Source organism: Urocitellus parryii, chromosome 5 (genome assembly GCF_045843805.1).
Source record: "Urocitellus parryii isolate mUroPar1 chromosome 5, mUroPar1.hap1, whole genome shotgun sequence".
Lineage (NCBI taxonomy): Eukaryota > Metazoa > Chordata > Mammalia > Rodentia > Sciuridae > Urocitellus > Urocitellus parryii.
The window spans coordinates 687,594-714,426 of NC_135535.1; the positions used below are offsets into that span (position 1 = coordinate 687,594).

At 58.6% G+C, this 26,833-nt stretch overlaps 2 protein-coding genes across 4 annotated transcripts in view; both read right to left on the reverse strand.

The window, feature by feature from the left end:
* Nucleotides 1-503: 503 nt before the first annotated feature.
* On the reverse strand, nucleotides 504-8,984 carry Panx2 (pannexin 2). 3 transcript variants are annotated; one of them, XM_026413536.2, is made up of 3 exons: nucleotides 8,720-8,984; nucleotides 2,196-3,653; nucleotides 504-1,412 (listed from the first exon to the last, which is right to left on the reverse strand). In XM_026413536.2, exons 1-3 carry the CDS (start codon nucleotides 8,943-8,945, stop codon nucleotides 877-879), a joined length of 2,220 nt encoding a protein of 739 aa, XP_026269321.2. In that variant the 5' UTR covers nucleotides 8,946-8,984; the 3' UTR covers nucleotides 504-876. The 3 variants fall into 3 exon arrangements, with proteins under 3 accessions (XP_026269321.2, XP_026269320.2, XP_026269322.2); XM_026413535.2 differs by having other exon boundaries at nucleotides 504-1,415; XM_026413537.2 differs by having other exon boundaries at nucleotides 1,255-1,699.
* A 6,112-nt stretch (nucleotides 8,985-15,096) lies between these two features.
* Nucleotides 15,097-26,833, reverse strand: part of Mov10l1 (Mov10 like RNA helicase 1) — a 60,656-nt gene continuing 48,919 nt past the window's right edge. Inside the window, exons 23-27 of the mRNA XM_026413589.2 lie at nucleotides 20,760-20,909; nucleotides 16,492-16,599; nucleotides 15,787-15,924; nucleotides 15,570-15,661; nucleotides 15,097-15,296 (exon numbers count right to left, since the gene is read on the reverse strand). Coding sequence (XP_026269374.2) covers nucleotides 15,287-15,296; nucleotides 15,570-15,661; nucleotides 15,787-15,924; nucleotides 16,492-16,599; nucleotides 20,760-20,909 — 498 coding nt within the window. The 3' untranslated portion in view covers nucleotides 15,097-15,286. The remainder of the gene's footprint in view (nucleotides 15,297-15,569; nucleotides 15,662-15,786; nucleotides 15,925-16,491; nucleotides 16,600-20,759; nucleotides 20,910-26,833) is intronic.

The window sequence follows — 26,833 nt, forward strand, 5'->3', positions numbered from 1 at the left end:
TGGGGCCGATACCTCCCACTGCCCATGGATTCTGGCCCCATCTGCCCCAGCCACCTGCCTCCAGGGAGCCCACAGGTCCAACCTGCAGGGAATGTGGCTCCATGGGGCCAGCCTTGTTCCACCGAACCCTGGACTTGAGGTGGCAGATGCCCTGCAGGGGACCCCTGACATGAACACCCTTGTCCACAGCAAGGGCCCCTCCTCCTGGAAGCTGTTCTGGGTCCTGCAGCTCCGTTCCTCTGGCAGTCCGCCTGGCCCCCTGCTTGCAAGCATCTGACCTAGGGATGTCTTCCCTGGGGTCCCCTCAGTGTGGGAGCCCCGATCTGTGCCTGTGCCCAGGGGCTGAGTCCGGTGGCAACTCTCCAGGAGTGCCCTCCACATGCTCCCCCTCCTCACCCTCTGGGCCCTTCAGGTGCCCCCATGATGACGCTGACAGGCTGTGCTGGGGGGTGGGCAGGTGGCGCCAGAGGCAGGGATGCGGACTCGGCAGCAGCACAGGCGGTTATCAGAATAATATTTATTGATATGCTCAGTGCTACCTTGTTGATACTGTCACCGGCCACGGTGGCTGAGGTAATAGGGACGGGGCCAGCCGCGGCCTGGGTTCCCCTGGAAAGCCGCATGGGCCTCACTGGCAGCTGGGGCCCAGGAGGGGCGTGGTTATTGCGTAGGAGTCCCTCCCTGGACGCCTGCCCTGCCCTCCTGCTCACAGGCACCAGGCACTCCTGCAGACACACCTGTTCAGCCTCGCCCACACACTCACTCGGTTCACTCACCCGCACCTGCACCCACGCTCACACCATCTCTGCTCACACGGTCACACACACACACCCTCTGCTTTCAACTCACCCTAAGTCTCCTGATGACAATAGTCAGTTATAGTAGCCATAGTAAAATAAACTGTAAGTCAGGCTTTGAGGAAAGTGCATGTTGATCAGACCCAGGGTGGCCTGGGCCCCCACCTGAGGGCATCAGGTCCCTGCAGGGGCCAGCCCTGGGCCGGTGATGCCTGGGGAGTGGCTCTGCAGCTGGCACCTCCTTCCCCCGTGTCCTCCTGGCTGGCTCTGGGTTGGATCCGGGCTGGGGGCACCGAGTTGTCGTGCCACAGCCTTGGTCCACAGCAAAACTGACTAAAAAAATAAACTCTTCATCTGGCAGCCCAGCACCCCACCTTCTGCCCAATCCGCCCACGCACCTGTGCCAGCTCGGGCCCACTGGAAGGGTGCTGAGCCCCGCAGCATGCGATGGGAGACTGGGGATGTGGGCGGCACTGGGTGAGCGAGGCCATGTCCACTCGGGGCTGGACATCCCTTGCTCATGCAGAGGGCTTTCACTGGCTTGGGTGTCCGGTGCCCTCAGAACTCCACAGTACTCACAACTGTTCTCGGCTCGTCGAAGGTGGCGATGAGGATCTGCTGGGGTGGGGGGATGGCGATGAGGTCGCCCATGTCTGGGGGCACATGGGGACCCCCTTCCTCCTCCTCCCGAGTCTCGTACAGGGTGTTGATGTGGAGCAGGGGGTGAGTGGCGTTTCGGCTCAGGATGGCAAGGGGGTCAGCCTTGCCCAGGCTGGCTGGTGACAGAGGGCCCGTGGCAGGGGCTGCTGGGGATGAGCAGACATGAAACGGGCCACCAGAGGGAAGCCCTGCGAGAGCTGGCTCCGTGGGGTAGGGAGCCTCCTTCTCCGGGAGTGGAGCATCTGCGAACAGCCAGGTGTACAGGCACCTCACACTCTAGTCCCCCCAGCTGCCGGGCCCCTCCCCGTGCCCTCCAGGGCCTGCAGAGAGGCTCCCGGCTCCAAAGCATCCCAGAGGGGCTGGCCCTCCCCTCCCTGAGCTTCCTCCCAGGCCTGCAGAGGCAGCCTGCCCCAGGAACATGGTGCCTTCGTCTGCCTGAAGCACCTCTCTGGCCAGGGGAGCTGAAGTCCACTGGGGAAGAGCAGCCTTCAGTCCTGAGCCTGGCCTGCCTTCTCGGGGCTCGGGAGGTCCTCCAAGCTGCGGGGAGGTCCTCCAAGCTGCGGAGAGGCCTGTGCCTCGCCCTTGCAGCTGACACAACTGCGCCCTCCTTAGACCCAGGCTATGCAACTTCGCCTTGTTCGCCTGGCTCCCAGCACCTGCTTCCCTCCTAGGCTTCCTGTCCGGGACTCTGTGGGGGTCCACCCTCCTTCTCCCACCCCAGACCACTCTGTACCCTACCTTTGGTGGGTGCCTCGGCCAGGCCCAGCCCGCACTCCTCTGCCTGGGACAGAAAGCCGCCTTCCTGGCTCCGGGAAGCCGGCAGGGCAGCGGGCACGGCCTCAGCCTTGGCCTTCTTGGTGCCCAGGATGTAGGGGTGAACATCCAGGGAGAAGTGGCGGGCGTGCTTCTTGTCGGGGGCCGGGGGCGGGGCCGGGCCTGCGTCACCCCCGCCCCCCTTGTAGTGGTGGGCCGCACGAGCCCCGGCGTCCAGCAGCGGCGCGATGAGCGTGTCGGTGGCCGTCTTCCTGCGCACGGGCTTGGGCTTGTCGGCTTTGCTGTTCTCCACACGCATGATGGCCAGCTGCTCCTTGAAGGGCTGTGGCAGCGGGTTGCTGGTGGGGATCCACTTCATCTTCTTGCGAGGCCGCTTGACCACTGGAGGCTCGGCAGAGCCGTCGGGCTCGGCGGGGTTGGCGCTGGGGTCCACCGTTTGGATGCCGGAGTCGCGCACTGTGGGCGTGGCGTCGTGGTTGGACTGGGCCAGGGCGGCCAGCAGCTGCCGCACCACGTTGTCATACATGAGGTCGCTCTCGTTGGTGATGAAGTCCAGCCGGTTCAGCGACTTGATGTGGTCGCGGTTCTCGTTGCAGAACATGGCCAGGATGTTGATGTCGCAGAACTGGGAGCGGCGCCACTGGCGGCGAGTCTTGATGCCCACCTTGTGCAGCTTGTCGAAGATGAAGTTGCTCTTGCGGAAGATGAAGAGGTGGATGAGGTTGACGAGGATGATGAGGTTCATGAAGCAGAGCAGCACGATGTCCACGCCCGCGATGATCCGCTGCAGCTGCACCGAGGGCAGCTTGCAGCTGACGCGCACCGCCGGGCCCCCGGCCCCCGCCGGCCCATCGGGGGAGGCGCCCAGCGCGCAGGTGAACTCGTTCTGCTTCTGGGTGGCGTAGTAGGTGCACAGGTAGGAGATGGGCACCACGCTGAGCAGCAGGATGAGCACGTGCCGCGCTAGGTACAGCTTGGCCAGGAAGTTGCTGCGGCCCCTGCGCTCCAGGTACTTCTCGAACAGGTTCTGCTCGGGGCTCTTCTCCTTCTCGGCGTTCTCGATGATCTCGCGCTTCTCGCGCTCCGTGATGCCGGGCCCCTTGGACTGGATCTGCTTCTCGATCTTGGGCGCGCGGCCCTCCGCCGCCCGGTGGTAGCAGTTGTCAATCTCCTGCAGCAGGAAGTTGAGCTCCGAGGTGAGGCGAGTGGAGGCGAGGAACTCCCAGCCCAGCGCGGGCACGTACATGATGGCGGCGAAGGCCAGCAGGGCGTAGGGCAGGAACTTGTGCTCAAACAGGGAAGGCCACAGGCTGGCGTCCACACCGGGCAGCGCGTCCCGCAGCTCCGTCCAGCAGTAGCCGCGGGCGTACAGCGCCTGGTCACGAGTGAAGTTGTGCGGGGTGTAACAGTAAATGGGTTCCTCTGGGGGCAGAGAGGAGACAGAGGTGGGACTGGCCTGGTGGAGACAAGGGCTTGGGGCAAAGGGCAGCGGGGGCCCACTCCTGCACCAGCTGCTGGCCTCAGTACTATGGCTCCTTCCCACATAGCTACTTGCTTTGTGCAGGGATGCTGTGCCCCAATGGACCCGCCCCCACTAGCTTCTCCCCATCTTCTGATCACTATCTTATCCTGAATACCCCCACAAGGTGGTCAGCCAGGGGTTAAGCCCTGCCCATGCCAGCCCCAGGAACTGGCCTATACATGTATGTTGGTCTCTAAATGCCACAGAGACTGGGCACAAGGGGAAACAGTCCTAAAGAGAACAAGACAGGCCACACCACTTGGCCATCTTCCAACACCCCAGCTCAGCTGAAACCCAGGTCCTGGCTGCTGGCCTGAGCATCCAGGGAGGGACTCATCCCCCTTTTGTTTTGTACTAGGGACGTTCTGAACCCAGGGGCACTCGACCCCTGAGAGACACCCTCAGCTCTTTAATTTTGATGCAAGGTCTCACTGAGTTGCTGAGGCTGGCCTTGAATTTGGGATGATTTCTCTTGCCTCAGTCTCCTGAGTGGCGGAGATTATTGGTAGGTAGGCGCCACCAAACCTGGCCAGGGACCTGACTTCACACCTGCCACTGTAACTGCAGTCCCATGGTCATTGCTGCAGGGCACCTTCTCCCCAGGAGCCTGTCTGCCTGATGTCAGTACAGCCTACAGCACGAGTCTGCCCATGCAGGGATTCTGGATTTTGAGGCTTCTTGGGAGTGGAGCCTTGAGGCTCAGAGCCTGAGGGCCCCTAGCCAATGTGCGTTCAGGTGGGGCTCCAGCCTCCTCCCACCCTCTTCTGCACAAATGGGACTGGCACCCTCAGGTACCAGGGCAGGTGAGCTCAGAACCACCATGTTATAAGGCTTGCACGCACAGCAGCCTGTGCGTGCCCTGCCTTTGAGTTGCACCCAGAGGGAGATTCAGAGACCCCAGCTCTCTCTAGGAAGACCACCATCCACTGTTGCAGCTGTTCAGGGACCCAGGGGGCTGGGAGCAGTGGCTGGCTACACATCTGGGCACAGAGACCCCACGGTGCCTCCAGCCCTGGCCTCCACTCAGCAGCAGGCCCCCCCCCCCAGCCCTTCAGAACCCAGTGCAGATCCCGTGGTTGCCACCATTCTCACCAGGAATGTGTCTTCCAGTCCACACAGTAAGGACCCAGGTGGGTCCACCAAGGGTGGTTTCAAAGACAGGGCCCACAGACTCTATGGGACAGTCCTGGGGAGCTGTGGGGGGTTCTAGGGAGGTGTGGGTTGGGCAGAGGGAGCCCTGCTGAGATGGGGTGGGGGCCAGGGTTCTTTGAAGCAGCTGGCACCGCATCCTCATGAGATGGGAGCCTGGACTGTCCCCACAGCCTGAGTTCCCTGAGGACAGGTGTCCAGACCAAGAGCCGAGCTGAGTTCAGAGAAAAGCAAACAGGGAAAGGCAGAGGGATCAGTTCTTTTGGTTGAAAAAATATCATTTTATTCCCTTTTGGTCCCTAACACCAATCCCAGGAGCTGTAGGGGGGTGGATATTCTTCTCCCTGGGGCAGGCACCCACCCTGTGATGACACCCTGTGGGGAGGCCACAGGGAAACAGGCTCTGGGATGGGGGTGGCCCCCAACCCCTGAGTGGCTGGTGCAGTGCCTCTGGGGCACGGTGTGGAGAGCCTGCCACCCTGTCTGCTGGGCGGTGGCAGTAAGGGAGACAAGCCCCACTTGCCACTCTGCCCATTTCCTAATCTGCTCCCCAGGACCATGCAGGTGAGAGGCCTGCCCCAAGGTTCACAAGGCACAGGAAGGGGCCTGCACCTGCGGAGGTACCCTGTGCTCCCTGCAGTGCAGCAGTTCACCGGGGTGTGCAGAGCAGGGTGAGGTGGCCCCGCAGAGCAGGGGCTACCACGGACCTGACACTGAGTGGGGCAGTGGGATTGGGGCGCACAGGCCAGACCCTCGAGGGGACTCCCCTGGGATTTCCCAGGGGCCCTGTGGCCCCCGCTGGGCCAGGGAGATGTCTGGGGGAGACACAGGCCTGCCCAGCCCATAGACAGAGGCAGTTCTGGGCAGCCCTTTCCCTACAGGATAGCCTTCTATGGGCCCTGGCCACGGGCATCATTGTCCCTGATGAGGGGACACTGGGATTCCCACCCAAGAAGCTTGCTTGGTAACCAGGCACCTGCCCAGCCTGTTCAACTCACCTGGGGACATGGGGCCCAGCGCAGTGCCCGGGAGCCTAGTGCCTGATGCAGCCCCAGGGAAGTCAGCACACACCCAGGTGGCCACTGCTTGGAAGCTGTCCTTCCCAGACCTCCACCACCCAGGCCGAGTGACAGGGATCTGGGTGGGATGTGTGATCCTAAGGTCCCCGGGGGAGGGTGCTGGGGAGGGCTAGAGGAGCGGCAGGGGTGCCAGAGAGGGAGGTGCTGCTGGCTGGACAGAGGGGGACACAGTGCATCTAGCAGCTGGAAGCGGAGGAACAGACCTGCTCTGGAAGGACCGTGCCCGCGGGCGTAGCCGCAGCCCCTGCGCCTCACTCAGGTTCCCGACTGCAGAACTCTGAGGCGGCAGCTGTGGTTTTTTTCTTTTTAAGTCCTGGTGGTTGGGCCCAGGGCCTGTACACCCAGCAGGTGCCCCCCGCCGGGCGACGTCCCAGCCAGTCTCGGCCCACCCAGCACCTTCTTGCCACAGCTGAGTGAATGCCCAGAACTGATCCCCACAAAAACAAGGCCCCAGATGCTGGGCCTGTCAGGGGGGTCCCACTGGGGAGGAGAGGGCTCACCCTCAGAGGTGGCGGAAAAGAGTGGGTAAGTGGGCGCTGACCCTGGAGACCCAGCCCTCCTGGGACCCTGAGGCAGAGAGGCCCCAGCTGCCCGGTGCAGGCCCTGGGCAGCCGACACTTAGATCCAGGCAGATCCCTGGTGCCTTTCCTGAGAGGGAAGAAGACACTCCTGGGGTGGGCTGGACGGCTCACCAGGACACACTGAGGACACTGCACACTTGGCCCTGGTGATCTGTTTTAGGGAAAGCAGGTGGCCTCCCCGCAGGGTCTCGGCAGCATCTGAGGAAGCTGGTGACTCTTGGCCTCTCCCCTTTCAGTATGTCTGGGCTCTGCCCACCTGATCCCCCACTCTATGCCATCCCCAGCAGAGAGTCCAGGGGAGGGGACGGAGCGGGGAGAGTGGGATTTCATGGTAGCCCTGGCCCACCACCAGCTGGTCTTCAGGCAGGGGCGTGGGGTCTTCCAAAGTCCACCTCTACCTTGAGCTCTGCCCAGTGGTGAGCAGCTGTGTTGCAAGGGAGGGCTTGTCCTAACACAGCAGAGCGGGTTGCACCGAGGGCCAGGACCCCCAGGAGGGCATGCCAGGCCCTGGCACTGGGATGGGGCCAGGCTGATGAGCACTGGCCATGTGCTGCCACACTAGGCCCTGTCTCCATGGCACCTCTACAGGTCATGGCACAGGCCTACTCTGTGTCCCTGGTGCACAAACCAGGGACACAGGACATGGGTCTCAGCATCTTGCCTCAGCCAGAAGGGTTGAGGCCCACCCACTGAAACGCCCGGCCAGGAGGGCTGAGGGAGCCTCAGGTGCTCACCCTGGTGGCCCTGTGCCTGCCTCCTCAGGCTCAGGTCCTGGCAGACGGAGGCAGACACAGAGCCGAGAAGCAGCCCCACAGCCTCTCAGGGCAGTCACATCTCAGGACCCTGGCCCAGGTTCCTGGTGCTCTTGTCCAGAGCAGAAAGTGGGGGGTCTCTAGAGAGGCCAGAGCTTCTGACCATACCCTCCACCCCCCCCCAGCCCAGGAGTTCCCCCCAAGTCCACCCAGGTCGTATGTGGTTCCCACCTGGGTGGTACCACAACTTCCCTTTTGTCCGGGGTCATCTCACCCCAGGAGTTAGCATGTGTCTGGGGACCCTGGATGGCTTCAGGTTCAGTGAGACCCTGATCAAAGCCAGCAGGAGAAGCAGCCAGGGCTTTGTGGTCGAGCTTGGAAGTCATGGGTTCACGGGCCTCCTTCACTAGCAGAAGAGCAGTTCAGAGAGCCCCCCAGGCCCATCGCCTGGAGTGACCTCGCAGGCCGGGCACATTCTGCTGCTCAGAACCCTACCTGTCTGTGCTGGAGAGGCACTGGGACCCCTCCTGACACTGCAGTGGGCCCCGAATGGCAGTGGGGAGAGGGCCAGGGCATGTGGTCCCCAGGTGTGTCTGTGTGCAAATGCAGAGGGTCTGAAGGGGCAGGCCCTGGGGTCAGGGATGCACTTGGAGCCTGTCAGCCCCAGGCCCAGCTGGATATAGGGGTGTGCTGATGCCCCAGAGATGGGGAGCTGGGCTTAGCAGTGTCAGAACATGGAGCCCCATGCAGAGGGCACCAGAGAGGCCAAGCCCATGTGTGCACCTGAATCTGCGTCTGTCCTAGGAGGCTTGTCCATCATGGAGCTGACCCCCTAGCCACATGTCTGCACACTATGCGGAAACAGCTTTTGCAGGTGCCACCGAAGTGGACCATCACTTGGACCAGCCTGATGTTGCCTCCGTGGTGCACCTTGCCTGGCCTCCTCTGCTGCAGACCTACAGAGGCTCTCTGGGCCTGTCCTGAGAGACCCGGGTTCCTCTACCCTCCTGGCCAGGAACAGGGCTCCACAGACCCTCCCCCAGAAGTTGGGGTCTCCACCATCCTTTCCCAGGGCTGTCTGCCCTCTACACCTATAAGATCCTTTTCTGGTGTTCACATGGACACTTCAACATCTCAGACCCGCTGTGACGTTTTACAGCCCAGACCCCACGTCCCTTTTACATCTGAGCCCAGCAAGTGAAGGGCAGGCCTAGTCCTCGGGGGCTTGAGGCTGAAGAAATGCAAGGTAAAGCAGCAATAAAACAGAGAGGGTCTCAGGACAGCCCTGGACAGTGCCGGGCAAGGTGGGTGCGGCCTGGCTGGAGTGAGCGCCGGGGCGTGCGGGGGCGCGGGGAGCACCCAGCGCCGGACACTTGCGGACGCGCCGCCTCCCGCGCTGCCTCACCTGCGAAGTTCTTGGTGAAGACCAGGGTGACCAGCAGGATGGGCACGAGCACGGTGCCGATGGTGACCACGCGGTCGAACGGCAGTTCCAGCTTGAGCTGCAGCAGCAGCGCGGCCAACGCGCCTGCCTTGTCGTCCTGCGCGCCCGGCAGGATCAGCTCCCGCAGCTTCTCGCCAGCCAGGAGCGCGGTCGCCATGTCCGCCGACTGCTCCAGGAGGTGGTGCATGGGGGGCGGGGGCGCGGCCCTGCGGGGCGCGGGCGGGGGGCGCGGGCGGGCCCGCGGCGGGAGGGGGCGCGGGGCGTCGGGAAGCTGCTGGCGCGTGAGCGGGTGGGCGCGGGAAGGGGCAGCGGGGGCGCGGGGCTCCGGGACCGGGAGGTCAGTGGGGACGCGGCACCTCGCGGGGCTCGGGGGTCCGCCGCCCCGCGGGAGGGGTCGGGCCGCCGGGGCGCAGGGCCGCCGCCGCCCCCGCCGCCGCGCTGCAGCCGGCCCGCGCCCTGCGTCCCTCCCGGGGGCGGCGGCGGCTCTCCAGCCCGGGCCGCGCGGCCCGCTCCCGCCGGGGAGGGGGCTGTTTACCTGCGGCAACTCCGCGGCGTGGCTCCGCCCCCACCCCCCGCCACGTAGATGCGGCGCCGGCGATGACTTGGCAAAAAATATTTAAATTAAAAGAGCGGAGTTGAGGTGCCCGGCCCCTGCGCCTCGGGATGGGCCGAGCGGGGCTACCCTGCCCTGGGCGCGGGCGGGGGCGCGCGGGCGGAGGCGGGGGGCGCGCGCTGGGCTGCACCGTTGCGCCGCGGGTCCCCGGGGTCGGGTCGCGCCCGGCTCCGCGTCCTGCCACCTCGGCTCTCCAGCTCCCAGCCCGGAGCGGGTCCGGCCTGGTTTGCGGGCACCGGCGGGGAGGCCGGGCCTCCGCTTCCCCTGCTGGCGCCGGCACGCGGACACTATGGGGCGCCCTCCCCAGCGTCTTCCCTCTCGCATGAACCTCCACTGCAGCAGCCATCGCCCCCAACTCCAGGCCTCCGGGTCCATGGCGGTGGTCCGACGTCACCCGGTGCGGGTCCCCTTGCTCCTCAGCCCCGCACCTCCGCCCCACAGCGCCATCGGCTGTCGCCAGTGCTCTGGGGCTTCCCTTGCCACCTCTCTGACCCTCATCCGACATCTGGAGCCATCTAGGCCCGCTGCTCCCTCGGGAGCGACTGACTACAGGCCCATTTGTGGGTTTAGTTTCGGGCCCCGGGGCCGCCCCTCTGCCCTGGCCGCCTGCAGGACTCTCTGGCTCAGATCTTCCGCTGCTGCCCCCTCCCTCAGTATTTGTAAGTGTAGTGTGCCTGGGGTTGCCACGTCCTGCAGAAATCCATCCAGCAGGTGCCTCCCGAGCCCCAGCATTCGTGAGCACACCGGTAGCCGGCCCACCCCCGGGGATGTTCTGGAAGGGATGTGCAGTGCCCAGCCTGCTCCCACCCTCTCCCAGCCTGGCCAGTTTCTGGACCTTCGACCCTCTCTGGCACCCAAACCCTGATCTCTGAAGGATGTGCTCCTGCTTCTGCAGATTCTGCTTTCTCCATGCTGAGTCAGCTGCTTCTAGCACCCTCCCCCAGGTACCCCGGACTCCCGGGCACAGTCACCCTAAAGCTCTCTGAGGACTCCCAGGGTGGGGCTGCCACACTTCCTAGCATCTACTCCCGGGTGCAGGGTGTGGGTCTCCTGATTACTGGGGCAGTCCTCACTTGGGCTGCTCAGAGCTGACCGTGCCTCTGAACTCCCTTTCCCTGGCAGTTTGCAGTTCTTCCCTTTCCGTACATGCATTTTGTTACCAGCTGTAGACCCCTCCATGTCCTTCTGTCTGTCGGCCTTATCATCCATGGGGTCTGAATGGAGATACTTAATTTTGATGGAGTCAAAACCATCTTTTATTTTTTTAAATATTTTTTTTAAATAAGGCTTGTAGTTTTGGATTTTCTTTCTGATGTCACAAAGGTATCTGGTGTCTGTCCAAGGGAGTGATAGTGTTTCAGTCATTCAGTGACTTCAGAGAGAATAAGTATCAGAAAACAACCTTGCATTTTGAGGCAAATCAGTTCAGTTGAAGTAGTTTGTAATTTGGAGATTTTTAGATGATTCTACCATAAAATTTCAATCCAAAAATCCCATGGACTATGTTACCAATTTGACATAAATCTTTAGCTGGAAGGGTACTTTCATGTAGGAGTGCAGCTTAGTTTTCCACAAAATGAGCTAGTTTTCTCAGTGCCAAGGAAGCAAGCACCCTCTCGCAGATCCCTTTCTCAGGCATTGGCCATGCATCCTAGATGGGTCTCTGTGTTCTTGGTCCATGTGCCTGGCCCTGTACCTCTGTTTGTATAATGATGGCTTGGTAGTATACTTTAATCTGTAGTGGGCAGGTATCTCCATTGTTCTTTTTTAATATTGATGTGGGTATGCACAGACTTTATTTTTCATATGTATTTTAGAATGATCTAGTCAAGTTTCTGAAAAATCTAGCTGGAACAATGAAATTGTCTTGAATGTATAGATTGAGGAAAATTGAACTATGTACTGTCATACTATCCATGAACATAGTACATCTCTTGCTTTATTTAGATCTATCATGTAATAGAATCAAAATGCTTCCTACATGAAGGTCTAACTGCATTAGTGCATCAGGTCATTTCCTAGATCATGCGCTTTTTCTCTAAAAGGCATCCTATTTTTTAAAAATATTTTTTGGTTTTAGATGGACACAATATCTTTATTTTTATGTGGTGCTGAGAATCGAACCCAGTGCCTCACGCATGCCAGGCAAGCGTGCGACCACTTGAGCCACATCCTCAGCACAAAAGGCGACCTATTTCTGTTATGCGTCTTGGTTGATGATTCTGGCATAAGGGAGGCTGCCGATTTCCAGATGAACTCTGATCTGGCATGCCAGTTGCAGAGTGGATGCAGTTGTTTTGGCCTAGAGCAGCATCCAGAGCATAATAGATGCTCAGTAAAAACTAATGGTAAATGTGTGGATGGGATCCTGTGACCCTAAGAGTTGCTGGATGGTTACCATCTTGACATCTAGCAGAGGAAGCATGGAATCCTGGGAAAGGGGCACCTGGACAAACTGGAACTTGGGCCTTGAGCTCTCTGTCTTTGCCACCCACTGCAAAGACATAGAGGGGCCTAGGTGGGAGTGGGGTAGGAGCCAGAGCCAAGGTCCTTGATGGCACCCTGGTTAGGGGCTCAGATCCTGCAGGGACCCCTGGTGCCCAGCCTCTCTGCTTTGTGGTCCTCCCAGGAGAAGGCATGAGGGAGTGGAGAGTGGGGTCCATGTCTGCATCTCACACTAAGGCAGCCCAGACTGCAGGGTGCTCTCCCAGATCCTATCTGGGGAAGGAACTGCACTGGGGAGCAGCTTGTCCTTTCTCTTGGGGATATGTTAACATGTGGTGTTGACCAGCAGGTTCCTGACTGGTTGAGGGAAGAGTACTACAGCAAAATATTCATCCCATCCCTTATTTAGGTGAAGGGGGTTTCTCAACTCTTCTGTCCATGAGGATGGAAGATGGGAAAACAATGTCATGGCAGCCTGTCTCATTGCAGCCCTACACAACACCCTCCATGAGGTCAGGAGTGCTTGCCAAGAAGCCCCTGCAGACCACTGAGGGCTCTGCTTCCAGTTCACCTTTACCTGCGTGCTCAGTTACTGGTGAAATATGGCAGTGTGTGTTATTTTGATTGTGTATTTAGAATTAATTGTAAGGATGATCCAGATGTAATTCTTGTTTGCCATGCTCAGCCGCAGGGTTTCACAAATTATGACAATGACGTTCTCAGTGTATGTGTACATTGTCTCCAAAAAGCAGGAGAGGTGAGCTAAGACATGGGCAGGAAAGGCCAGGCCAGGCCCCCAGGTTTTCAATGGCCTGAACAGCACAGGGTAATTCCAGCCCTCCCCTGTGAACCCCAGGGCGGCTGGGGGTTCTGTCCCCATTGTGCTCACCGTGGAATGCTGTCCACTCTCTGGATAGGCAGCCAGGTGCCGAGCAGGGGAGGAGTGGTGAGCAGCACTCCACCCTTCAAGCTGTCTCAGGTCACGTGCCTTCTACTCTGGCCCCAATGGCTGAACCCTCACCTGTTCACACCCCTGTGGCTGTGGGGCAGGGGGTCTGAGCTCCCACTCCATGCTTAGGAGAGCAGGAAGGTGTATGGTGCACAGCTGTCCAGCATGTTTTGCACTAGGACAAGCTGTGGGACTTGGCTAGGGCCTGCGTTCAAGGAGCTGCCGCAGACAGCTGGCCGGCGTCCCATGGGTGATGGCGGCATTTTCATTCCTCCACTGAGGCTGACAAACCACTGTGACTCTTCTGCCTTAAGATGGCAATACTTACCATGTGCTGGGAAGGACACCAAGAGTTTTTAAAAATGAAAAAAAAACCATTTCAGCTAACTTAAGAACAAGCAGGGAGATGCTGTTTTAAAGTTTCCTTGGGGATCTCCAGGTGCAGATCTTAAGACCTCTATGTTGGCCCAGGCAGCCTGCTTCCCTCCCTGCCACCTGTCCCGGGGCTCCCACCCACTCTGTCCTGCCCTCAACACAGGGCACCAAGTCCTCGCAGGGACTCCCACCTTCCTGGTGCTGGTCTCGCCTGTCTGCGGGACCCCCCCTGCTCTTGGGCCATGGGTCTTCTGGAGCTGTGGTCCCACAAGGCCTGGCCTTTTTCCTGTACCGTAACATCCAGGTGAAATCACAGCAGGTGTGGGTGAAGCCCTGGCCGTGTGGATGATTCTGTGGTGGAGGGTGAGGGGTGGTGCTGGGCACCGCCCCTGGGGAGGAGGTGCTAGAGCCCACAGGCCCAGGATTGACCTTAGCTCAGTGCTTGGTGCTGGAAGGACAGAGGCTGGTTCCATCACTGATGACACCGGACCATGATCCATCTCACGTGTCCAGCTTTTGTGGGACAGACTGGTCACCTCTAAGTGTCAGGCCTGGCCCTGCTCCTGCCCTCCCTCACCTGCTCACATGCCAGCCAACACTGAAGACCTCCCGGGTGGCTGTGTGTGACTCATGTTGACAGGGTGCAAGGAAAGTCAGGGGCCATGAAGCCAAGAGGAGCCCGTAGGGAGCAGCTGAGCGGCTGCAGATAGAGGGTGGGATAGGAAGGCCCCGAGGCAGGTGTGCAGAGGCTGGGCACTGCCCCTGGGGTGGGCAGGGCTGACTGCTGTGTGGGTGACTCCTGGTCGATGGCACCATCAGCCATGGGACACTACCTGGCTGCTGAGTGGAGGAGGGACAGGCCTGGGCAGAACCACCTGGCTGGTCTGATCTGCCCTCAGTTCTATCTGGAGGAAGTGTCTCCCCAAAGGTTCTCTGTTCTCCACCTGGGGAGGGCACCTTGCCCATGCTGGTCCCTGGGGTGGGAGGCCTCAGCCATTGCCTCTGTGGGGCTCATCCCTTGGGCCTTCTGGCCTAAGTGCTCCACCTGGGCAAGACCAGTCCCTGTGGGGAGGACACAATCGGATGGGTGCAGGCTTGTAGGACGTGAGTCTTTCCAGGGTACCACACCAGCCTCTTCCCGCTGCCCCAGGACCTGGGCGGGGCAGTCCTGTGAAGGGAGGGTGCTGCAGGACGGGCAGGGCAGGAGGGACCCGCCGGCCAGCCAGACTCCCACTTGCTCACACAGCACCGGCCTGGCACTGCTTCCTCCTGGACCTGGAGAGCGCCCATCTCCAAGGGCTGCAAACTCAGCAACAGTCCCCAGGGTGGGTGGAGGTGGCTGTGGCAGAGCCGGCATGGGGCACGACTGTGCTGGCCTCTGGTTGGCCAGGGCACGAGGACTCAGTGACCTGCTGATTCTGCACTCAGTGCCTCTGGAGTGAAGGCCCACAGGCCCAGCACGGCCCCCCAGGGAGCCCGCCCACCCATGAAGGTGCTGAGAGAGCCTGGTGTCCATGTGGCACAGGGACCAAAGAGCTCTTGGCTAGCAGGACAGGCAGAGGCCCCGGCACAGGCCTGCCTGCTGAGCCTTCCAGAAGTATTGGGTCTTGGACGGGCCTGAATGCTGCTGCCACCTCCCCTCAACCCCAGGCGGAGCCCCACAGACCCTGGGGGCTCTGCATGCTTTGAGGAGAGCTGGTGGCTGGCCTGCTGCCCAGCACGTGTCTGGATCAGGATGGAGCTGCTGGGGTCAGCTCCAAAGACTGCAGTTAGTGGCAGGCAGAGGCCTCGTGAGACTGTCATCAATGATGGGCACATTTTCAGGTGCACAGGAAGTTAGGGGTCACCAAAGTATTTATTGGGGGGGGGGGAGGTAGCAGCAGTGACTGCCAAATGGCAGGAACATGCTGGTGTGTGCCAAGGTCAGCAGCCAGAGCAGGATCAGCTGCTGCCCACACCAATGCCCACGGCTGTAAGACAAGGGGCCACAGGATTTGCAGGACAGGCAGAAACAGGAACACGGGCAGGCAGGGTCTCGGGCCCATAGCATGAGGTGCACACTCCCCTGCACACAGGCTGCTGTGCTTCCAGTGGGCCCGGCTCCTCTGTTGGCAGATGCTGGCACTGGGGGCTAAACCCACCTCCTCTAGGCACAGCTGCAGGGAGGAGCAGCATGTGGATCTGGCTCCACCTGCCCCCTCCCCCAGGGTTCCTACCAGGTGCTTTGTTTATCCCTGTGTGTGTGAGGGGAGGCTGATGCCAGCCCTGAATGATCAGGACAGAGTGGCTTCTGTAGTCCAGGGGCTGCAGAGAGCCTGGGAAGCAGTGTGGCAGGCATGGATGTGGGGGTCCTAAGTGAGGGCCAGCAGAGGAGGGGCAGGGCCATCCTAAAGCCAGCCCAGCCTTTAGGAAGCAGCAGGAACACTCACTTCTGCAAAGCCTGCAGCTCGGGAGGCAGATCACAGCCGGTGTACACACCATTGGTAACGCTGTATTCCAACAAGGCACCGAAGCAGGGGTCCTGTTGAATACGAGGGAGCCATGTCTCCTGTGCCCCACACACATCCCTCACCTCAGCGGCCACTTCTGGGTGGCCTGGCCCTTCCCCAGAGCCCTCCTCCTCAGTCCCCTGTCTTGCACACTCACTCTGACTAGCACATGCGGGTTTCCCAGCACAATCAGCAAGGCTTTGGGTCTGGTGATTGCAACATTGAACCTTTTTGAGTTGGACAGGAAGCCCAAAAAATAGCGATCATCTTCAAATCTGTCTTCATTTGACCGCACCTGAAAAACACAAAAGAGGAATAAAAAATGGCATTGTACACTTTTTGTTCTTGTTTTTGCATGGAAAACCCTTGTCCCATGCAGACGTGTAGGAAGGGGTACTAGCAAGAGTCTGTACTGTTTGGGAAGAAGCAGGGAACATGGCCACATGGCCACACAGCCGACAGGGACCCCACGTGGCAGGGTTTAGGTGGCTCCTAATCTCTTTGTTGTATCTGAACTTTCACCTTGTCTGCAATTAACGTGTACTCTTCAATAAAGTTAATGTAAAAGTAACTCGTGGGGCTGTGAGTCCGACCTGGCTCCGCAGGCGGCAGTGCTGCAGAAGCCGCCATGGTGGGGCTCCTTTTTAGCTGCCTCTTTCTGCCTCCTGGGGACTTCCCTTTACTTCTGGCCCTGACCTCTGGGTCTGCTGAAGAACTTCCGCAGTCAGCACCTGCGGTGCACCTGGGCCTGGAAGGCCTCACCTTGCACTTTGTCTAGGGCAGGCATCCAGCTCTGCCGCTTTAGACCCCAGGGTTCTCAGCCCCCACAACAGCGAGGTGGCTGCAAGACAGCGATACCTACCGTTGAAATCACAATGACCAAATATTCTTGCCCTTGAAATTCCTCTACTGATCCAACCTTTATGTCCATCAAATCAACATTTCGCAGAAGAATTTTTATTTTCTCCACCTTTAAAAGAGGTTGAAATGTTAAAGATAACCCTGTACAAATCCGATCAGTTCTTTCTCATCTTGGTGTACAGCACATGCCAGCCCACGCGCAGTGCTGCTTGCAGTCACGCACCACCTCTACTTCAGTCTAAGTCAGTGGGGATAAACTGCTCCTTGTGGAACACCTGCCCTCTCCCAGGAGCAGGGGTTAAGAAATGAGACGGTGCACTGCTGCTCACAGGTGGGCTGTGCACCACGATGGCAGCAGGACCTCTGCGGGCCCCTTCTGGGGGACTGCACACCCCGTGGGGCTGAGCTCCAGCAAGTGTGACCACCAAGGAGAGCACAGGAGGTGAGCAAGGCAGGAAGCAGCCACCTAACTCAGGGACAGCGCTGCTCGGGCAGGAGGAGCTGGCTGAGGTGCCAGGGGCTGCGGTGGGATGACACCCGTGGAGAGCCGGCGTGTGGTGAGGAGTGAGCTCAGCTGGACCTCTGGAGAGCAGAGTGGGCAACAGATAAGACCAACACAGCCAGAAGGCGGCGGGTAGATGGAGGCCTGAGGGACAGCATACGCCCACAGACTGAAGGCCACGAGCGAGTGCATGTCCAACCATGCAAGAATCAGAAACACCCCAACCAACAGCAAAGCCAGGTGCAGCTGGATGAGACCCCTAACTCAGCCCCCAAGGGCAGAGCCCAGAACAATGTGGAAAGACGTGCCGCTGAGAGAACTAGACACAGCTCCACCTAGATGGGCATCACACGGAGCAACTGCCCAGGCAACAGTGAATCCAGGGCCGTGAGCAGAGAGAGGTTCTCAATGCACTGCCCTTTCAAGGAGGCCCCCATGCCCACCCCTAGGCAGTCCCAGCAGCATGTGCCTTGGAGAGGGAGGCCCTCAGCACCCGTTGTCACCCAGCCAGGTCACCTCAGAGCATGGCTTCTGTGTCTCCTGCAAGCCATGCCTACACCCAGCCTTAGGGAAGGGGGTGAGGAGACGTGCAGGGCAAAGGCTGCGAAGATGCGAGAGGGCAGCACGGCCCCCCAGCTGGCTGCACCTCAGACACCTACAGGGGATGCTCGAGCCTGCGCCCAGATTGGCCGACCCAGGCCCAGCCTGCCTGCCAGTCCCAGGCTGAGAGGGTGGCAGAGCCCAGCAGGACAGCAGACAGCGTGGGGGTCAATGGGACCTGCAGGAGGAGCGGCCAGTGGAGGCAGGGGCTCTGAAGGCTGGCCAGGGCTGTGCTGGATCAGGGTTGGGAGTAGGGAGGCTGCAGAAGCTGCCTGCAGCAGTTCTTAGCCAACTAGCCACCTGCTGCCAGCAGGTGCCACCTTCACTGATGACCTCGCTGTTCCTGCCAGAGCCATGACTCACCCCTCTCCATAGCTCAGGGCTCCCAGGCCCACATGTGCCAGACTGTGTGTGGAATATGGTAGAGGGTGGACTCTCACTGGTCCCCAAGAGAAATCAGTTGAGTGGACAGACCCTGAAGCAGGCAACTAGCCAAGCTGGCTGTGCAGAGACTAGGGCAGCATGGAAGCCCTGGGAGCTTCACCTGGCTCAGGGCCACGTGGCTCAAGGACCCGTGCCTGAGTGCAGCCACAAGAGCGGGCCCGAGCTTTTGGACCAGCCTGGTGTCACATGGGCTGGTTCTCCTGGGCCGTGCTGGTGCGCCTGAGGGCTCCAGGTCAGGACGTGGCAGGCAGGATGGCGCTAGCCAGGTGCGCCCAAAGCAGTCATGTAGCTGGAAAAAACTGACACACCGCTGGGAGCTCTGGAGACCAGAGGCGCTCAACCTGAGAGGTGCTGATGCCTGGAACTCCGCATGTGGGTGAAGACAGCCGTGCTCTGTTCTGGGGTGAGGCCAGACCCAGGGACCTCAGAGAAGGGCTGAGCCCCACCCTGGGAGGTGAGGCTGTGAGGCCAGGAGACCCTCCGCCAGCAGAGGGCAGTCTTACCTGCTCCTGCTGGTAAGCACAACTGCTGCCCACTGCCGGGCAACACCCGCCAACCGCCAAGCTGTGTTGCCCTCAGCGCAAGCAGAACAAAACAAAACCTCAACAAGCACAGGACAAGCCGAGTGCAGGCAGCCACGCACAAAGGAGCCAGCAAAAGCACAACATGGATTACCACCAGTGGGAATCAGGACCCAGGGTTGTAACATCTTCTTTACTTTTTTTTTTTTTTTTGGTACTGGGAATTGAACTCAGGGGCACTCGACCACTGAGCCACATCCCAGCCCTGTTGTGTGTTTTATTTAGAGACAGGGTCTCACTGAGTTGCTTAGCACCTCGCCGTTGCTGAGGCTGGCTTTGAACACACGATCCTCCTGCCTCAGCCTCCCGAGCTGCTGGGATTACAGGCGTGCTCCACTGCTCCTGGCTTCCAAAGTTGTAAAAATTCTCTAAAATTCCATTTTCAACAAAGAATTATAAGACATGCAAAGAATCTTAAGTATGTGACCCACACTCGAGAAGAAATGCATAGCAGGAACTGGGAGTATCCCCAGGTGATGGCTTAGAACCATGGGTCCAGGGAACTACAGGAGACCATGCTACAAACCCTCAGGCAGCATGAGGACTGCGGTAAGTCCCAGCAAGAACAGCAACTGTCACGGGACTAACCACACGCCTCAGGCTGAGAACTGTGATTCCCGAGCCCACAAGCCCTGGAAGGGTCACATCAGATCACAGACAGCCAAGAAGCTCCACAAACCCCAAGCAGGACAAATACCCAGGGACCCACAGCCAGCAAGAAGGACGTATCCACACAGAGGACAGTGGTCCTGTGGCTGCAGGGATGGCAAGGAAGGACAATGTCCATGCACAGGACCAGGGGCTCTACCCCAAGGGACTCAGGCAGCCAGGGCTGACATCTTCAGCATTCCCAACTGCAGGCTTCTTACATTTACCGCCACTTAAAAAACAAACAAACAAACAAACAAACAAACAAACAAAACCCCCAAACAAACAGAAACAGAGAAAGCAGCAAAAGAAGTCAAGTGAGGAAGACTGGCCGGGAAGGGCCCAATGTGAAGAATTCACGTCAGGAGTCATCAGGAGCTCACCAATGCCTGAACTCGGCCCAGTGGACACGCGAGCCGCGAGCAGGCCGCCCAGCCCAGCCCTGAGGGAAGGCTGCCTGGGTTCCTCCACAGAGGCTTACCTGCTCCAGCCTTCATGGCCGCTGCCGCTGGAGCGCCAGGCACTCGGCTCAACCTCAGGCACAGAAGAGACACGGCCTGGCCGAAGGGCTCCGGGCAGGGCACACACCAGGGCATGCCCTCTGACCTTCACCTGTGTGGTCGGCCGCTGCCTGCCTCTCCGGGGCTTCCTCCCCAGGCCAGGCAGGAGTGCGGGGCTGTTGTACAACTCGGGGAGAGCCTGACTGGGGTGAGGCTTAGACGTGAGGCGATGCAGGGGTCTAGAGTGAAGAGATCCTATCACCAGAGGAACCCTCATCCGTGGATGGACCCACTTGAGGGGATTAACTGGGTGTGACTGGAAGATCACTGAGGGTGTGGGACACAGGGGGCACGGCTTTGGGATCACACTTTGTCCCCGGTGAGCAGAGCTCTCTCTGCTTCCTGGCTATCAGGTCCCGAGCTGCTTCCCTCTGCCACACCCTTCCTCCATGGCCTGCTGCCTCCCCGTGGGCCCAGAACTGCAGTCGGCCAGCTACGGACTGAACCTCTGAAACTGTGAGCCCCAAATAAACGATTAATCATTTTTGTCAAGTCATTTGTCACAGTGATGTAAATGCTAACCACAACACAGGGTAATGCCACCCACCATCCTGTACCTAGGTGGAAGAGCCACCGGGAACAAGCACAGTCCCCTCCAAGGATGACACACCACCCCTTTTGAGAAGCACCGGTTGACGGTGGGGTTGGCGAGCTTCTCCTTAAAGGGCCAAATATCCAGGGTATTCCACAGATTCTTATGCAAAGTTTTATGATGTAACCATTTGGAAACAGAAGCACGCTCAGCTCTGCAGAACAGGGATGGCTGGGGGAAGCAGTTTGCGGACCTTCCCTCCAGAGCACTCGAACGTGGTCCTGCTTCTCTAAAAACCTGCTGCTGTTCACAGTGAGGTTGTTTCTGCCTTCTACAGACTCCACAAAATGGGGAACCTGGGCCCCAGGGACTGCAGAACAAGGGACATCCCTGCGGGCACACCTGTTTCCGGTAGGGCGTGATGACACCGATGTCCCTGGCAGACACCTGGCTGGAGACGCTCCGGGCCAGCAGGCAGCAGTAGCGCATGACCTGGACAGCCTCGGCGGGGTTGAACCATGACGGGCTTCTTCCTTCCCGTGCCTCGCTGCCCTGAGGGAAAGAGGAGAGAAGACTTCATTGACTCAGTGACATCACCCCGGGCCCACGGTCAAGGATCGGGATCCCTGATGTTATAAAACACACACTGAACTGACAGAAAGAAAGTCCCTCTTTCAGGTGCTGGGGCTGGGCCTCAGGAGCTTGCCTGGCACTTGGGAGGCCCTGGGTGGATCCTCAGCACCACATCAGGAACAACAACAACTAAAATAGAGGTCACATTCTTAAAAAGAAAAAGAAAAGAAAGCCCCTCTCTCATGCAGGGCTTATAGTCTAGGAGGGCAAGTGTCAAACTGTCATGCAATCACAACACGCCGCACAACCTGCCTCGGGCTGACGGGTGGAAGGCCAGGGCAGAACTCCTTCAGGGAGCTCCACCGAGGACAGCATGGGCAGTCGCTGTCAAGGAGCAGGCTGGGCGGGAGGCCACGCAGGGCCTGACACAGGAGGGTTCACGGCCCACAAGGGGAAAGGCCATGTGCCCAAAGCCTGGGAGCCATGTGCAGCGGACAGCGTGGCCTGACAGGAACCAGCCAGCCGCGGCCAGTGGCACAGACCCGGCAGTCCACCAAGAGCTAGGTGCTCGCGTCCTGCCCACTCCAGCCAGCCCCTGGCTACAGGGAGGGCAGCTGTCACTCTCTGGATCATTCCCAGGAGAGAACAGATGACATTTCTCAACTTGAGAAACTCTTCCTTGAAGCATGAAGAACGCACTGCTCTAGGGACAAACAGACCAAGACACAGGGTACTCATAAGTGAGTCTCACACACACAGTTCAATGTCCTTAGCAAGGGTACCAAGGCCACCAGGAGGACAGTCTTCCCGGCAGATGACTCAGACTGGATGCGCACCCGCAAGAGGGCAAAGCTGGGCCTGATCTGGGCCCGTGTGGTGCTAACTAAGATGGACAAGAGGCTGAACAAGCCCAGGTCTGCAGGCGCTTACAAGAGAACACAGAGGAAGCTCCCAGCATTGTAGCTGGTGGTGACATCCTGGACGTGATGCTGAAGCACAGGAAGCAACATAAAACACCAGGAAAATGGAGGACCTCAAAACTAAACTTACTCACCAGAGGACAATCCTGAGTGCAGAGACAGTCTGGGACAGGAGAAAATGTCCCCAATACGTTCAGAACTCATGCCACTCAACGACAAAACCCACAACCAAGTAAGCGCACGCCAAGGACCTGCTATTTCTCCACAGAAGACAAAGGGCAGGACAAGCTGCCCAACATCCCCAATCCCTAGGGAGACGCAGACCCAAACCGCCCTGTGCTGGGCATGTGGCCACAGCCCTGATCCCAGTTACCTGGGAGGTGGAGGCAGGAGGAACTTGAGGCCAGCCTGAGGAGCTTAGCAAAACTTGTCTCCCTGGGGAAACAGCTGGGTGGCAGAGCAGTTGCCTCGCACGTGGGAGGCCCTGGGTTTTCCGTTCCCTGTTCTGCAAAACACACTAAAAAAAAAACCTACCCATGGCCACAGAATGATACTATTAAAAAAACAAAAGGGAAAACACTGTTGGTGAGAATATGGGGAAAAGAGAACTCTTGTGCGCTGCTGGTAGAGATGTAAAGTGGTGCAAGAGATGGAGAGAAAGGAGCCCGGACAGCGCAGCTGCTGTGGAGAGCAGGAAAGGCCCCCAGAACTCCCGCCAGAGCCTCCACACTCTCCACGTTCACAGCAGCACTTCTGAGTTTCCATTCCTAGTCTTTTCTAGTAGCAAGTGTCCAGAGCTTAAGTGTCCACTGATGGACAGGGGGGTGAACAAAACGCAGTGGGCCACAGCAGCGGGTACTTCGAGGGCAAGCTGGGGAAGGTGCCCCGGGGGCTCGGCACTGAGCCACACCCTCCCGCTCCTGTTCTTACTTTGAGACAGGGACTCCCTAAGTTGCCAAGGCCCCCTGGGACCTGTGATCCAATCCTTAGCCTCCGAGTCCCTGGGGTGAGTCCCTGGGGTGAAAGGCGTGCGGGCTCCCGTGTTCAGCCCTTAAAAGGAAGAGAATTCTGACACCCACGCCAGGACCTGGATGAACCCAGAGGACACCAGCTCAGTGGCAGAGCCAAGACTGCCATTCTATGCAGAGGTCCCACGGGTGACGGACCCTCACTCCTAAGTGAGTCTCACACACACAGTTCTGCACCTCCTCCCAGTTGTCCTGCAGGAAGCAGGAAAGGAGGGGCAGGGTGCCCGCGTTCACTGGGGAGCATTTGGGTTAGCAAGATGACAAGGCTCTGGGACGCTGGGTACAGAGCAAGACACATACTAACAGCGCTCGGCTCCACACTCAGGATGGCTCACGTGGGAGACTTTGTTAGGTGTATTCAGGTTCCAATTTTAAAAAGCAAACACCATGTAAGGCAACAAAAATTTACTACTTTTCAGAATTTTTTTCTGTTAAGCTATATGCAACTTATCCCTTCAGATTTACAATGAACAACTGAAGTAAAGTTTTAAAAAGACTAAGAATGGAAACTTAGAGCAGAACTTCTACACTGAGGAGGAAAAATCCGAGGAACAGCCAATGCTGAACTGGAAACATCAGGAAAGGTGGAGAGGACCCTGAGTAACACAGGAGAAGGGAGCTGAGGTCGCTCCTCAGGCAGAGGCTGGTGCGGTGTGAGAGCGGCACCTGGCTGCCACGGAGAACCGCACAGGAGGGCGAGATGGGGCCTGTGTGCGGGCGCCAGCCTGAGCCAAGCTGCAAGGGGGGGGTGGCTTTAAGTTCTCCGTCACACACAGCGTGGGCCACACCAGGCCTGTCCCGAGCAGGGCACAGAGCAGCTGGCACACTCCCACAGGACAGACTTGGGACAATGACCAAAGCTGACACCTAACTGGCCACACTTTTTAAATGCAGGAGTTTACAGGCCAAAGTCCTTGATCAGAACTTAATAAAATCAGAAATAGAAAAAATGAGGTATCACAAAATTCTTTGTCACATGGAAATTAAGAAAATTACTCTCCACCATCCTTTTTTTTCCATTTCAAATGGAGTGTTTTATTTTCTGCTTCCCTTGGTACTTTTCTAATCAGAGCGTTAAGTTGTACGTAGAAGTTGGGCTCCTGACAAATGATGCCTGCGTGGAATGTGTGCTGCATCCGTTTCCCTCCGCCCTCCTCCCGTCCTCCTGCCTCTGCTCTCCCGACCCTCCTTTTGAGTGGTGCTCTGTAGAGATTCATGAAGGTGGGATTCCTGTGGTACATCTGCATATGCACACAGCTAAACTGGACCCCCTTCCCCCCTTTCCTCCCTCCTTCTCGGCCACCGATCTTCCCTTTGTGACATCTGGTTCCCTCCCCAGGCCTTCTCTGCCTATTGTGCTCTAGTTCCACACAGGAGGGGAAACGCCCCCTGATTCCCGAGTCTGGCTTACTTCCCCCAGCACCAGGTTCTCCGTTCCCACCCACCCTCGGCCCCACAATCCCAGTCTTCCTGATGACTGGACATCTCCCTGGTGTACATGTGCCCCATCCCTGATCCTCTCTCCACTGACAGGCACCTGGGCTGGTTCCCAGCCTGGCTAGGAGGGCTGGGCTGCTACAGGCACTGGTGTGGCTGTGCCTCCACAGAAGGCTAATCTAGTGACTCTGGAGAAATGCCCAGGAGCGGGAAAGCTGGGCCCTAGAGTTCTACCTCCCTTGAATGGAAAAGAAAGTCCCTGAGAAGTCACAGGTCTGGGAGGGCAGGCGGAGGAAGACTAGAGGGGAGGGGGACTTAAAAGCCAGTAAGAAACCAGAGGTCAGCCAAGGAAGGGAGCCAGGGTGAAGACCACATGCTGCAAACAATGGAGCAGAGGACAGGCATGAGCTGGCTTTCCAGCTGAAGCAGAGGCTGCGGCCTGGCCTTTGTGCCCAGATGGTCAATGCTTTAAGCCTTACTGTCCTGCCCAACACTGTGGTCAAATCCAAAGGCAGCAGAGTCCAAGATCTGAGAGCCTTGGCTTCCTCAGGGCAGTGAGACAGCAGCACTCAGCCCTGCCTGTGGGTGCCACGGAGACCCTCTACTGACCTCCTTCTGCCTAGACCCCTGAGGGCTGGGTGGGCACAGCAAATGGACCGCTGCCCCTGAGCTCTGCGGGGGATGGGCAGCGAGCGAGTGGAGGTCTTTCTCCTCTCAGGGGAGGGAGCCTGAGTGTGCAGGGAGCAAGGGCCAGGAAGGGTGGGAGTGGGCCGCAGCAGCAGGACTGCAGTATCACCCCACCTCAGCCTCAGAACAATGCCTGCAGACGAGTCGGCATTTAGAGGTCACTTACTAAATCAGTCCACTGCAGTGTGAGCCTGCACAAGTCTACACTGCCTCAGCGTCCATGGGAATGCACGTTGGACATCCTCACACCAGAAGCAGGGCTCAGCCCCTGACAGTTCCCAGTCCTGCACCTCCTCCCAGCTCTCCTGCGGCCCACCTAGATCTCTGCCTCATATGGCTGCCCCTGATGACCACCTCCCCATGGGTCAGCTAGATGAGGCCTGCTTGGGCCGCCCACACCTCACCCTCACACCTGCAAGGACTGTGTAGACCTGCTGCACTGACCACCTCTCGCCTCCACGTGACTTCCTGGAACTCTGGGCTTGATCTGGACGCCCAGTTAAAACTGCCTGTGGGAAATCTGTCTGGATAGCACTCTGGGCCTGACAGAGGCATGGGCCCACGCCCCCCCAAGTCTTGGACCTCCATGCTTGGCCACCAGGTAGGCTGTGTACCTGGGGGCCTGTGTGTGATGAAATCTTTGTTCCATCTCGTGTCTCCTAAGCACTGAGGTGGGCCTCTCCCATCGTAAGACCCTGCATTAAAACACCTATGTTCCTGTAATCCCAATGGCTTGGGAGGCTGAGGCAGGAGGATCATGAGTTCAAAGCCAGCCTTAGCAACTTAGGGAAGCCCTAAGCTAAGCAATTCAGACCCTGTCATTAAATAAAATACAAAAAGGGGTGGGGATGTGGTTCAATAGTTGAGTGCTCCTGAGTTTGCTCCCTAGTACCAAAAAAAAAAAAAAAAAGAAAAAAAAAAAAAAAAGAAAAAGAAAAAACCCCCAACACACACACACACTCTCTCTCTCTCTCTCTCTCTCTCTAAGTTTTTGGACCAACTCAGGACTTCTTTTTGTCAACTACATATATGTTGTTTGTTATTTACTAAAGTGACTTTTTTTTCTGGGGAGAGCACTGGGGGTTGAACTCCAGGGCACTCAACTGCTGAGCCCCATCCCCATCTTGTATTTTATTTAGAGATGGGGTCACAAGACCTTCCTGCCTCAGCCTCCTGAGCTGCTCAGCTAGGTCAGTGTGTTTTGTAGCATACTAAGACTAATTGTTCTTTTATAAAAAACCCACAACTTCATTTTGTAATCAGTTTCTCATGTAAAGCCTGTGGTAATTTGTAGATTGCACTGAGCACACTAGTTAATTTGTGGAGAGAGGCCAGGTGAAGCCTTGCGTGAACCAGACCTGCACCTAGGGCCTGCTTTGTGCTCGGGCATAGCCTCGAGCCTCTCCAGCCTCGCCCTTACATCTGCGGAGGCTCACCTCGAGACACTTCAGAGGAGTCCCCTAGGATACAGTTTCTCATTGTTTTTCTGATGCACAGGCAGCTTCTGAGGGTGTGCAGAGTCAGCCAGGCAGTGGGCGGTAACTGAGGGCTCAGGAGCCCTGGCTGTCGGGGAGGGACAGCCTCAGAGCAGACCCCTCTCAATTCCTCTCCCCTGTGAGGGTGGGATTCCACCAGCCACTGGACTCCAAGCCACCCAAGACAAATGGGCCTCAAACACGTTTCTTGACAAGGGGTTTAGAGAGGAACCGTGCAGGGGCTGTGTTGTGTGGAGCTGCAGCCTGGACTCTCACTGCCACGGGAGGGGTCCCTGGCACCAGTGCGCCCTGTCCTGTCTGGTGCCGTCCCAGCTCTCAAACCTCCTTCTTTGGCA